The following is a 12,788-nucleotide window of genomic DNA, read 5'->3' as shown; positions in this document are numbered from 1 at the left end:
GCTTCAGGACCCCCAGGTGATCCAACTCTGTGCAAAACTATTGTTGCCCACTGCAAACCTGGCCAGATTCCCTTTCATTATCTACCATTCACATAGTGTGCTCTATTGTTAGAATGATGCCTATATATCTTTGGGTTCTATTATCTCCTGTGGGTGTCTAGCCCCAATTCAAAGGCTAGAGATTAGTACACTGGAATGCCCCCTAGCAGGCTGGGGAGTCTGTTTTGAAGTCACAATGAGGTTGAAAGAACCGACACAGCTGAACATCCACAAAAACCATGTTGAAGCACGTGGCTCAAAATGAAGAAACAGCAGGCCATGGACTGGCAGGCCAGCTGGGGATGTGGGCTCATCACAAAGCTAGGGGATTTAGGGGCCTTCCAGACAATGCAGTTTTCAGAGCAATTTGCTGGCCACCTGCCAGATGATGTCGCCCTGGTAAGTGTACCCCTAGCAGAGGGTGGGGAAGAGCCAGAGTTTCCCAGAACTCAGCCCACTCTTGAAATTGCTGGGAATCCTAGGTGCTTTTCCCAGGAAGATGACTGCATTTGGGAGTCAGTTGGTGTAGATGGGGCTGCAAGAGTATCAAAGGGAGTGATTGGGAGTACCATGATAAAGAAGAGCTTCTATTAGGAGCATTCTAAGAGCATTCTATTAGGACTGGAGTGATAGGAGCACTAGCAATTTGGTGTATGCACAAGCATTCACAAATGTCTTGGCCAGCCCCATGACATGGTCTTTCATGTTCCTTAATATGCCAGTCTGCACATCACATACCAGTCATCCCCAAAACTCCAGGAACCAAGGGGACTGCCCTATTCCCAGTGTCTGTGTTAAATGGGTGCTTTCCCAGAAGGAAAGGCCTCTCCACCTTAACAAAGACATTCTGGTCCAGGGTCCAGGCTAACAACACAAACTGTATCTGGTTGAAGCACACTTAGGGCTGTAATGTGTATTTGGGGTAGGGGTGGGAAGGCAGAGGAAGATCAGTATAGAGTAGTGCCACACGCTTAGCATTGGAAATTTGGTAGAAAACCCAATAGCTGCACTGATCTGGGAATGGGACAAGATATGCACTTTGAGCTGGAATAAAACAAAACACATGGGAAAGATTCCTGGTCTTTTAATCTTGGATCAACATCCAGAAATAGAATGATGTTCAGGAAAGACACTATCTTTTCTAGCTCAGGGTTTTCCCGGTATGATAAAACATAATATTTGGTCTAGTTTGGAAACAGCTTATTTCATGTTATCTTGCAATTTGCAATTTTTCAGGGTCTCTGTAACGCTTAAAAATACTAATTTCCTTTGAGTACAATTAGACTTAAATACATTGCATAGATAAGGCATGAACAATTGCATTGGGCTGGCAAGCATTGCAGGGTCTCATTTTCTGCAGTGGGATGAGGAACCTCTCCCTTCTAAAGGGCTGAACATCTCTCCTAAGCTTTACTTATTGGTCATAAGAATTTTTAGCTATAATAGGCTGGTGTTTTTTGGTGCCGCCCTTTTGCCTTTGATCTAGCCCCTTTGCCATCTGCTCTGCCCACTACTAAAATGCCCCCTTTCCAGCCAGTCTGAAAGTAAATTCAGCCTTCAGGCAGAAAGGTCTTCCTTGTTCTGCAGACCTTGTCTCTGTGTTCTAATTCTCGCTCTCTGTTCCGCATAATGCACATTTACACGCACACATACATGTACACAGAGTCCCTGGACCTGGGGCAGATCTTGCTGTGGTACCCTTGAGGCACTCATAAAGGCCATTCTGGCAAAAACTTGGGAGAATAATCTTGCTTGTACCTCTAAGACAGCAGGGTTCTGACACCAAAGGAAGGGTACTGGAAGCTTGCTCATACACTTTAAGGCCTAAGCAACAGGGGACATCCTCCCATCCAAGTGCCACACTCTGGATACTATTTGATAAGGATTACATTTAATTCTAGTGCTTTTTTCACTTCTCCAGATGCAGAGTATCCTCCTGTGCCAATACAGCAGGGACTGCTTGCTATCCCTTTACATTTGGCAAAAAGGTAAGTTTGCCCTTTCTCTCTCCACCCCACTGCAGAAACCACAGTTTGCACTTTTCCTTTCCCTCTTCCCCACCCCACTCTTTAAAACTGTATGACTAGCACTGAAAGGCAGAAGTAGTCTTTGTAAGCCAAGATCGGAAACAGCCACAAATAGACTGTTTCCAACAAGTTAATGACCCATCCACCTGGACAGAGGGGGATGGTGTCGTGGGGTTTAGATCCAGAATGTCCAGTATTTTCACAGAGAGAAAGTAAAAAGATAAAACAAAGGCAGGTTTTAGCCCATGCCAGAAGAGCAAGTTGCAGGGGAGAGGAGGAGGGGAGAGGCAGAAAGATTAGTGTGCTGCTGCATCCAACAAAGCCAGCCAATTATTCTTTTTACTTTATACATTTTTATGCAGCTTGTCTTCTACAGAGCTTAGGGCAGAGCCATGTTCTGCCTTCTCCTGGGCTGGGCTGGGCTGGGCTGCTAGCAGCTGACTCAAGAACATCTAAAGAGCATCACAGATGAGTGGTGGTTTTAGCCTAAGCGAGATACTGTTTCACTCAGCTTTCCCTGGCTTAGCATCCTCCAAATCTGTTGGGTATGGACCCCATAATTCAATTAGTACACTAACCTGGACTTCCCCAACTTGGCACCCTCCAGACATGTCTGACTGTAAAATATATTCCCCCCTTTCAGCATAGACATGCTGGTGAGGGATGATAGAAGGTGCAGTAAATCCTGGGGTCCTAAAATAGGCAAGGCAGCAATCAACCCTGCTACAAAATGCAGAGCAACATTTTGAAAGTGCTGAAGAGAAAGCATCTGAAGAGTACGTCATTGTTACCTTGCGAGAACCCTGAGCAAACAGGGCCTAGCTGCTACATAGGGCTTAGCCATCTGTGGAGTCAGAGCTGCTACACCTCCCTCTTCCAGGTGACCTTCCGGAGCAGCCCAGTTCTGGCACAGTTAAGAGCCACCCACGCTGCTCTTCGTTCCAACAATGGGTAGCTAATTTTAGTAGCCTTCGTCCTTTGCTCGCTCGGCCCTAAGCTGGAATCAAAAATTGCCATGGGCACCTGCAGGCATTGAAACGTGAGTGGACAGGAAGGGACAGAGCCTTTGGCTAATGGCATGGGTGTCAGGCAGCACCATCATGTGATGTGGGAAAGACAGTCTCTTCCCCATCCCTACCCAATGCTTCCAAACTCAATAATTAGGCGGCTGGCAGAGGCTATGCACAACTTAACCCCAGAATATAATTGCTCCCCACGGGTGGGAATGGAAGTAGAACAGCAATAGCAGCTGCTGCTCTCCATTAAGCAGAGCTTTCCTGGTCACACAACTACCAGCTCCAACAGCCACAGCAAACAGTGCTGCAGGTGGGCAGTGCGCATGGCTTTCCCATCCTGTTACCAGCTGCCCTCTCTTTCCAACACTGCTAGCCAGAATCTTCCACAGGGCTACCTCACGCCTTCCACAAAGGTGGTGGAGCTATGCTTCCTTCTAGTGCTAAGTCTGGGCGGACCCGCAAGGCTTGGGCATCTCTAGCAGATCTTCCTATTGAAAAAGGATGCTTGGTCCTCACCAGGCTTCCAAAAGAAAGGGAGGAAGTGGCAGCACAGAAGGCCTCTAGCCTGACTCCACCCAGGAGCATCTGGGTTCTTGCTGACCGAAAGCATTTTTAATGCCTGTATCAGCCTTCTCCAACCTGGCATGCTGCAGATGTGTAAGGCCACAGCCCCTATTATTCCTAGCCAGCAGCAGCTTTGCTGGCTGTGGATGGCAGGAGCTGTAGTCCAACAGCCCAGGTGCATGCCAGGTTGGAAGAAGCCTGGCCTATGCTGTTGAACAGTTCATGAGACTCTCCTAATGGTAGATTTACACTTTAAATAGGGATTAAGGTTGGCTGGTTCCCCCCACACAACACTCTCTGCACATACTCACACAATCAATCTGTGCATCTAAAAATAATTACAGGAGAGAAGATATTCTCAAGTGCCTGAAACTGTTTTAATAAGCCCAACGTGTTTTGGGAAATTATTTCCTGCCTTATGGGCCATTCCTTTTCCACATATATTTTGAAAAAGCCTGTTTCAGAACACTTGAGAATGTCTTCTCTTCTGTTTTATTGGCATGTGCATGCTTTCCCCTCTCTCTGGTTTTTGAAGAATTATTACATATATGCACTTGACTTCACTCTCTAAAGACAAGCTGAGCATGTAATGTATCACTGCACCTTTTCCCACCAGGTCACTATTGAAAAATAAAAAACTTGTGCCTAGACCTGGCTTATCCTGAAGTGCAGAAGTCAGGGGCAGAGGACAGATTTGAACAAAAGAGAAAAAACAGACACCTTATACAACTGGGCTTCTGCGGCAGACACAGCAAGGACAGCCCCCCCCCCCCCGGCCGGTAAGTCCCCCCCCCCCATTGTGCAGCCCCGGGTCCAGCAGGAACATGTGTTTCTAATGCAGCAGCAGCCCCAGGGAGCCGGCGTGCGGAAAACGGCACCAAATTCCTTTCTGATCAAGTAATGGGCCCCAGCAGCCTCCGCATGGGGGAGGGGCCGCCTGGGCCGCCAGACCCCAGGCCTGGAGGAGGAGGGGAAGAACCAGGCGACACCTCCGCTCGGGCGGAAGGGGCAAGACTGCAAAACAAGCTTGGCCCGGCGAAGCCATCACCTTGGGGAACTGCACTGCGGGGTCCTCCAGCAAAAGCAAGATTGCCGCCCTGCTCTATCGCCCCCCTCCCCGGCCCAGCGCCAAAAGCTCGGCTGCGATCGCTTTTCTCCAGCGCCGTCTATCTGCCCTTCAGCTAGGCCTGCACTCTCCCGCCGCGACCCCGCCCGCACTGTCCCGGCGGAAACACGCCGCCGAGCATGCCCTGCAGAGCAGGCGCGCGCTTTTCGGGAGGTCGCTCGCTTCTAGCACAAAACTCGCCAGCAGACGGGGGAACTGGAAGACAAGCTGCTGCCTTATCGCTGTCACGCCCTGTCTTTTCCAGTCGAGCCGAACTCAACCCACCCCGGACTAGTTAGCTCACCCTCCTTTCTCGCAAGCTCTCGGAGCTCCAGCAGCGAGGCTGCTGGTCGTGCAGGCCCCGCGACGCTTCCAGACCCACCCCCAGGGACCACCTTCGGTCGCCTTACTCTGTGCAAGCAGCCTTCCGTAGGCTGGTGCCCGCCGGATGCGTTTGACTCAACTTCCAGCATTCGGGACGCAGGGAACTGCAGTCCAATGCATCTGGGGAGCACCGGCTTGGGGAAGACCGCTGTGAAAAGGTCATGGAGGGACGGACGGGCGGGCGGTCGGATGGAACCAGCAGTGCTTCCCACCCCACCCATTCTTTGTCCATTCTCGCTCTCAACTAGGCAGATTTCTGCCACGTTCAGCACTTTTGGCGGCTCTCAGGAGTCGTTCCTGCCAGGTAATTGAATTGATGCCCCCACAGCCCAGCGAGCAACCGTTGCCTGGGGATTTACAGCCTTCCCTCAGGTAGGCAGTCTCTAACTCCAATGACCTTGAGCCTTAGGAACTGGTAAGGTGCCCCCTCCCCACTGTGAAACTGAATTACTTAGGCCACATGCCCGAGTGCATGGACAGCTGCTGTCCCGCCAGGGTGGGGTGCACTGCATAAAGAAGTTATTGTTCAGCCCCACCCCACACATCCCCCGCCGGCTTGCACAGCATGGCTCAGGGAACATGACCCAGAAGCAATGGAAAAATGAACTTTCTCAGAGCCCTATTTTCTAAATGCATAGGCAGGACTTGATTGGTGTCAGCCAGGAGTCAGTCCTGGTATTGTATTCCTTGTCTCTGAGCATGAACAGAGTGCTAATCCTTCACCAGTGAGTAATCACATGGCCTGCCCTCCCAAGACATTTGGGAGGAATGCTGCAGCATTTTGATAGTACACCTTGAAAGGGAAAGATTTTTGTCAATTACTTAGGCCACTAGAGAAACAGTGCAACATTTGATCTCCAAATAGGCACAGTTCTATACAATGAACCCTGAACCTACAGAGCTGTACCACTGTTCTTGCAGGCTGAAGCCACACAGGAGTTGGCAGGTAAAGAAGCCCTTTGGAAAACAGGGAGGCAGCAGAAGCAGCCAGGACCTGCAAGTTGCAGAGCTATTTTTCAATCAGGCATTGGGGGTCCGAGACGCTTTGCTGCCTGAGGCAAAGGACAAGATAACACCCCCATCCATTCCATATGCAAAAGCTGACTGAACTCACAGTTGAATCTTACTGCCACACTGGGAAAGGGCCCTTCAGCTCACCTGCGGGCCACAGGCTAATTTAGGAGGACCAAGACATGGTGCTCACACATCTAGGTCTGTCAGTCAAGAGGGGATATGAATGGGCTGCCACAGTTTCCTCCAGGCACCTGTTGCCTAAGGCAGCTGCTTCACTTTGCCTAACAGCAGGGCCAGCGCTGCCTGTTCCACAGCCTACTCTCTGCAATTGGAAGTCTGGGGTGCTGAGAGGGGCCAGGGCAGAGGCAATAATTCTAACAGATTACCCTCAACATCTTCTCTCCCACAGTCCTGTAGTCTTGCTATAATTCTACCTTTCCTCAGCTAGATGCAGCTTCTTGTGGCCCACCAGTTGACCAAAGTCACCTCAGCTTTCCTGGCTGCCACCCTCCAGTGGCAATGAACTACAAATCCCATCTCACCCAGCTGGTAAGGTTGAGGAAAGCTCTTGGCTGCATTGCCTGCCTCCCCCAATCTTTCCAGCCATTTTACTGCAGGGGTGGGCAGCTTTGGGGAAGCTGGCAGTCACGGTGGTGGTGGGATCCTCTGGGGGCTGCTTGAGGGGGCGGAGCTGTGAGGGGCCCACACGTGCATTCCTCATGCGCAGCCCTCACCGTCCCTGCAGCTCCTTTCCACTATTCATGCCCGTGAGATTCAGGCACAGAGGAATGGGTCAGAAGCCTGTGCTGAGCACAAAGGTGGTGATTGCCGGGCTGAAGCAAGGAGAGCCTCCAAGCACAGCCCGCTGAAGGAGACAAAGCATTTTCAGTGCAGCTCCTGATGGAAGGGGTTTTGCTCCCCTGAGGTTAAGCTTGATGGAAGAGGCACTAGTACTCCGGAGGACTAGGAGTAAGAGGAAGCCAGCCAGCAGAGAGGCAGGGTGGCTAGCACGGATGGCTGATTAGCGGAAAAAGTGCCAGGAGTGGGATTAGGGAATCTAACAGGAGGGAAGGAGGCCCAATGTGGTGGATTGGTTACAGTCTCAAACTAGGACTAAGGAGACACAGGTTTAAATCACTGAACAGCCATGCAGCTCACTAAGTCAGCTGCCGTTTTGGACCATTTAGCTGCCTTCTCAGAGTGATTGAGTATAAAAACGGGAAGGTTGAAGAGCTAGTTAAGCCACCCTGAACTCTTTGAATGATGTATGGGAAAATAGCTATTCTGACAGATAAGACAGACAGCACAACAGCATGAATGTTAACTAATGCCATAGAAGATCATGCCAGGGGGCAATATTGGTGTAGGGGAAGAGTCTACTTTTTAACTGAAACAGAAAGTACAAGTCAGCTGGACCAGTGAACAAGCAAGGCTAGTTTGGGTTTAGACTCTCCAGCCAGCTCGCAGGGCAGTACAGCCTAGCATTTCATATCCTATTTCTCTCAAGGATGGTGGTGATTTAGCTCCCTCTTCAAAACCACTATAGGGTGGAGCCCTGCACTAAATTCCTATTGCAGCTATAGAGTGCCCCATGAATAATAATCATGCAATGGCAGGGTTATTATTATTGATAATATTCTAACCAAGATATGCTAAGCATGCCTTAGCCTTGCCAGCTAACTTGGAAGAGCCAAGCATCTCTTACACAAGCCACTCAGAACCTGGAGCTGAACACAAAATATGTCAAGGCATAAAAGGCCAGTAGACCAATCACAGGCCGCCAGGGATATTTACTCCATGAAATCTTACTGGCTGTAAGCTGGACATTACCAGGCAAGTGTGAGACAAACGCCCTCTTTTTCTGAGGCATCAGGAGCAGGTGAGTGGAGGGCAGCCCTTTCCCCCAGAGCAGTTTGCCAAAGGGGTACCAACCAGGCTCCACCCAAGCTGGATTTCCCTTTGTGCTCTTTTCCATAAGGCAAGTGCATTGCCTTGGAAACAAACCCATTAGCACACCCAGAGCACTCAGTCCACTAGCAGTAGACAACTCCAGGAATTACCGTTTTCTAGTCAAAGGATTTTTCTCCCATATTGACCAGACACACCTGCTTATTTTCCTTCTCTGCTCCCCAATGTTTCTTGAATTTCTTGACTGTTTCCTCCTTGACTGCTTGTGGCCCAGATCTGTTGCCACCCCATATTTCACAATAATAGTCCATTGTCCCAGAGGTCCAGGATGGGTTGCCATGAATTCTGCTTTGCTGTTCCTTCTCCTCAAATAACTGTGGTTTATACAGCATCAATGAACATCAGGATTGGGGAACCTCCAGTCCATGAGCCCTTAGAAATTCCACAGATGGCCTGGCCCCCACAAATGAACTACAACCACAGCCCTTTCCCCGGCCACTGATCATTGGGCAGGGCCCTACTTTTCCATTCTGAAAGGCTGAATTGCCTCTCCTAAGGCTTAGTTACTAGCAATATGAGCTTTAAGTTACCATGTTAGTGCCTGGGTTTGGCCCTCTCCTTTTTCCTTTGGTCCCACCTACCACCAGAATACAGCTCTAAGAGCATTCCGGAAATTGAACCGAACCCTTGAATTGAAACAAGTTCTCTGCCCCTGTTTTACATGGTATTTTACTGGGTCTGGGTGTGTGTGTGCTTGGTGGGGGAGGAGGTATTACAGAACTGCACCCCCTGACATGCACACACATCACTATCAGTTCCCATTTGTCCCAAACCCTCCCTCCCACACCACTTCCTACCACAAACTCCATACATACCAAGTGCATTAGCCAGCTGCCTTTCTTACTGTTCGCAAGTACATGCACAATTTGTAGGATGCTGAACAGGCCACAAGGCCCTGGCTTCTGAGCGGGAAATAGGAGTGTCTTGCAGAGCCTGGGCCTTGAAAGGGAAGGAAGTAGGCAAAGAGGAGCAGCTGGGCACCTTCTGCTTTGGAGGGAAGGGGAGTGGGGGCAGGCTACAAAGCTGCAGCAGACCTCCCCTGAGTTCTGAAGCACTGGGGGGCTGTGGGGCAGGGGGAAGGAAAGCAGACAGTAGCACAGAATTGGCTGCACGGGAACTGGCAAGGGAAAACAATTATGTGGGATAAAGCATGGATGAAGCTTTTTAATACCGGAAGCAAAGCCACGGCCACCTGTGTAGCTCTCCACAGACCCGTGTGAAGCTGGCGGCTCAGCAGGAGGTGACACAAGCTCTGTTCTTCTGTCCCCCTCTGACCCTTGTGCTGCTGATGCCGGCAGCTCCAGAGAACACCACAAGAGCAGAGAGGGAGGGATGGCCTGTCCGGTCCAAAAGCAGCAGCTGGGTTGGTTTCAGGGCCAGAACCCAAAGACAGACCCTGCCAAGAGGACCACTCTTAGCAGATGATTGCCTTTGCCTTGGGTGATGCTACATGCCTTCACCACCCCAGATCAGGAAGGAGAGTCAGAAATGGCATCTCAAAAGAGCATGTGGAACTTTTACAGGGATTTTGCCTTCTAGAAACAAAAATGCTTTCAGCAACCTGAGTGGAAAGAGAAAACCGCAAACAGTGATACAGGGAACAGCATTCCTGGCACTCGGAAAGGGAGCATATGAAGGACAGGGTGTGGTACGAATAGAGGAAAAGGGACCCAAGAGATACAACAAACTATGCACAGAGAGGGAGAGCCCTGTATTCAGTGAAGACAGGGAGAGGATCAGCAATTTAGGGAAAACAAAACCTTGCAAGATTGTTATAACAATCATCTCAAGTTACAATTTTGAGTCAGTAACTCTAAAAATATTGGTGAAAATCTAAAGTAGATTTGCTCTCTAAGACCATTTTCCCCAATCTGCTGCCCTCCAGATGTGTTGGACAGCAACTCCCAGCATTCCCCAGTTTCCGCACATCTTTAAGTCCCAGACTGGGGAAAGCTGTTCTAAGGTATATAGAGTACCTAACATGTAGCCAGCTCCAGAGAGGTGCCTCAGAACAAGCCAATCATTGCTAACCATTTATGTATTCTATACAGTGTGTTTTTATTGTTCCTTAACTTCCTCATCTCAATAACAAAGTTAGGGTGGTCCCCAATTTTACAATGGCGCACTAATGCTGAAAGTGATATTCACAGCCAAACACAAGCCATCGGAGGCTGCCAATTCCTTCCAGGTCTAAACACTGTAAGGGATTGCTTTTCCCTTGTGGTGGTGTGTAATAGGTCCCTGATTAACTGCTTTGTAATGGCAGGGTGAATTCATCTCATTCCAAGACAAGGTAACCCAGCGCTTACTGCCGACAGAATGCTGCTCACTTGGGTACCGCTTGCACCCCTCCATCCAGTTTGGCCCCCACAAGAGAGGCCCCCACACTCAACTACCTGGGAATAACTCTCGACTGCCTGTGCCATGCAGCTGAGCTGCAAACATGGGGGACTTCGTCACTTGCCTGAAGTCTCAAAGCATTATCAAGAAAAGGAAGCTAACAGGAACCTTCTGCCTCCAAGTGTGAACAGCCATTAGCTGGAAACACGAACAAGCAGGCCTCGTTATTAACACCCTCCCCTCCCCCTTCCCCAATTAGGTGTCTGCAAAAATGGAGCCCATGCCTATTGTTTTGGAGGTTTTGTAGGAGATGGCTCCCCTTACGTCTCTCCCTCCCTCTCTGTCCTCAAAGCAAGACTTCCCTATGCAGTGGCAGTGGCTTGCAGGAGGAGTCATGTGTGCCTGGGACGGGCCCTTGCCCCATCCTCGAAAGAGAAAGAGCAGCCCGCTTGCCAAAGGCACACACGGGCTGCCGGTTTCTCTGCAGCTTCAGGCCTCAGCCGCTCTCATCAAAGGATGCGACATTTGGGGGCCCTGCCCTCTTGCGCGGGGATGGCTGCCGGAGGATGATGCCCCCCTTGCTCCTCTCACACAGCCCCTTCTTCACCCCTCCTTCCCATCCGACTTGCAGCCCACCAGCCCCTCCCCTCAAGCCTTCAGACCCCCGCCTCCCTCCACGTCCAGCCCCACCTTCCTTTGTGTAGCGTGTCTCTATGAGATAACTTTCACCCCCAAAGGGAGGGGAGCCAAAATTGGCATCCAGGGTCCGACTGGGCAAGTGTCACGAGCGAAGCGCAGATTAGGACCGAGTGCCAAGCTGGATGGACGGGGGCTGTCTGGATGAGGCACTGCAGGGGGGTCGCAGCAGCTCTTCTAGGAGCGGAGCAGGTGGAAAGGGCGGCAGGGACCCGCCCCCGCTGTATCCGAAACGATGTGCCGGGGGAGGGGAAGCGGAGAGGCGGCGGCGGAGGCGCGCGACCGGGGTGGGGGGCGTCGTCCTGGTACGGATGCAGCTTCCACACGCCTGAGGCGCGCTCCCGAGCCCCACATCATGGGGGTGGGGTGTCTGAAGACACGTTATGAAGGCCTGCATGAGCCGTCTCCCTCCCCTAAGAAGAGGGGCTTCCGCCGGACGGGGTGCCGTCCTGTGTCTCCTCCGCCCGATCTCCAGACTACCAAAAAGCTGCCGGAGCATCTGTAGCCAGTGCCCTCCTTGCGCCCAACAAAAGAGGCCTCGTCCCAACAGCCCCTGCTCTGGCCGCGTTGCCAATGCACCATTTTGGGCTGCTAATGGCTTCTTCGCTCAGGCTGCGACCGCCTCTCGTCCCCGGGCTGGGGGCATCTTGCCGGCGGGAGGCTCGGAATTCCCTCCATCTCCCTCTATCTCTACGTGGGGAGCGGTGGAAGGAGAGAGAGGGGAGGCGGAGGGGGGCAGCGGATTGAGGTTTCCCAGGGAAGCGGGCGGGCAGACACCGCCCACGCCCCCCTGCACAAAGCGGCGGCGGCGGCGGCGGCCACCGCCCCCTCCCCGCTATGGGGACAAAGAACCGGACCGCCCGCTTTCCGGAGCGCTTACCAGTCGGTGGGGCTGTCTTCCCCGATCACCTCCTGGTACGAGGCCAGCAGCTCCAGGCGGTTCGCGCTGAAGCTCACGCCAGCCATGCCGGCGGCGATGCTGCTCCGGGGACGAGTCGGGGGACCGCGCTCGGGTGGAGACAGGCCGCCTGCCCGCCTGCCTGGGAGACACTGCAGCAGGAGCAGCGAGCGAGGGAACCGGGCGGGCGCGGAGCGGAGGCTCCGCCCGCGAGCGCCGCGCCGGGTCCTAGCGCCGGCCGACTACGCCTCAGCCTCCCCCTCCCACCCCAGCCATCTCCAGCACCGCCGACCTCCTCCTGAATTGCCCACACGTGGGGGGTGCCTGGTGGATCAGCCATCTTGCGTCAGACCACTTAAGGCGCTTTGCTCGAGAACCCACCACTTTCTGCCGGAGGAGGAAGAGGAGAGGCAAAAACTGAGCTAAGCCCAGCCAGACTTCCATTTGCTGCTTGCTCAGAAAAGCCTCTCTTTTCCCAACCCAGTCGCTGACCACGGCAGTTCAAGTAATGGTCTCATGCAAGGAAGGAGGAGGGAGCACTCTGCACATGCTCAAAAGCACTCTCCAAAGCAGTAGCCCTACTAATCAGTTGCAGCGAAAACAACATAGCTGTGACACCCTGAAGATGAGCACATTTCCTACAGTATAAACTTTCATGGACCACAGTCCACTTCATCAGATGTGCACACATGCACAAACATGTGCACAAGGCTCACAAGATCCATGGTTAAAATGGC

The 12,788-nt window shown here is 51.9% G+C and overlaps 1 protein-coding gene across 6 annotated transcripts in view; it reads right to left on the bottom strand.

The window, feature by feature from the left end:
• DBN1 (drebrin 1) overlaps positions 1–12,200 on the bottom strand; it is a 37,902-nt gene extending 25,702 nt beyond the window's left edge. For 5 of the 6 annotated variants that reach the window (XM_044450996.1, XM_044450997.1, XM_044450999.1 and 2 more), the window contains exon 1: positions 12,034–12,200. In XM_044450996.1, coding sequence (XP_044306931.1) covers positions 12,034–12,119 — 86 coding nt within the window. In that variant the 5' untranslated portion in view covers positions 12,120–12,200. Of the gene's footprint in view, positions 1–11,147; positions 11,179–12,033 lie in introns of those variants that run through there. The other variant, XM_044451000.1, reaches the window with a different exon arrangement.
• Positions 12,201–12,788: the final 588 nt, after the last annotated feature.

Source organism: Varanus komodoensis, unplaced genomic scaffold (genome assembly GCF_004798865.1).
Source record: "Varanus komodoensis strain SLA01 unplaced genomic scaffold, ASM479886v1 scaffold6_1, whole genome shotgun sequence".
In the NCBI taxonomy this organism is placed as follows: Eukaryota; Metazoa; Chordata; class Lepidosauria; order Squamata; family Varanidae; genus Varanus; species Varanus komodoensis.
The sequence above is the reverse complement of the archived record's forward strand: the minus strand, read 5'-3'. Positions and strand labels throughout refer to the sequence as shown.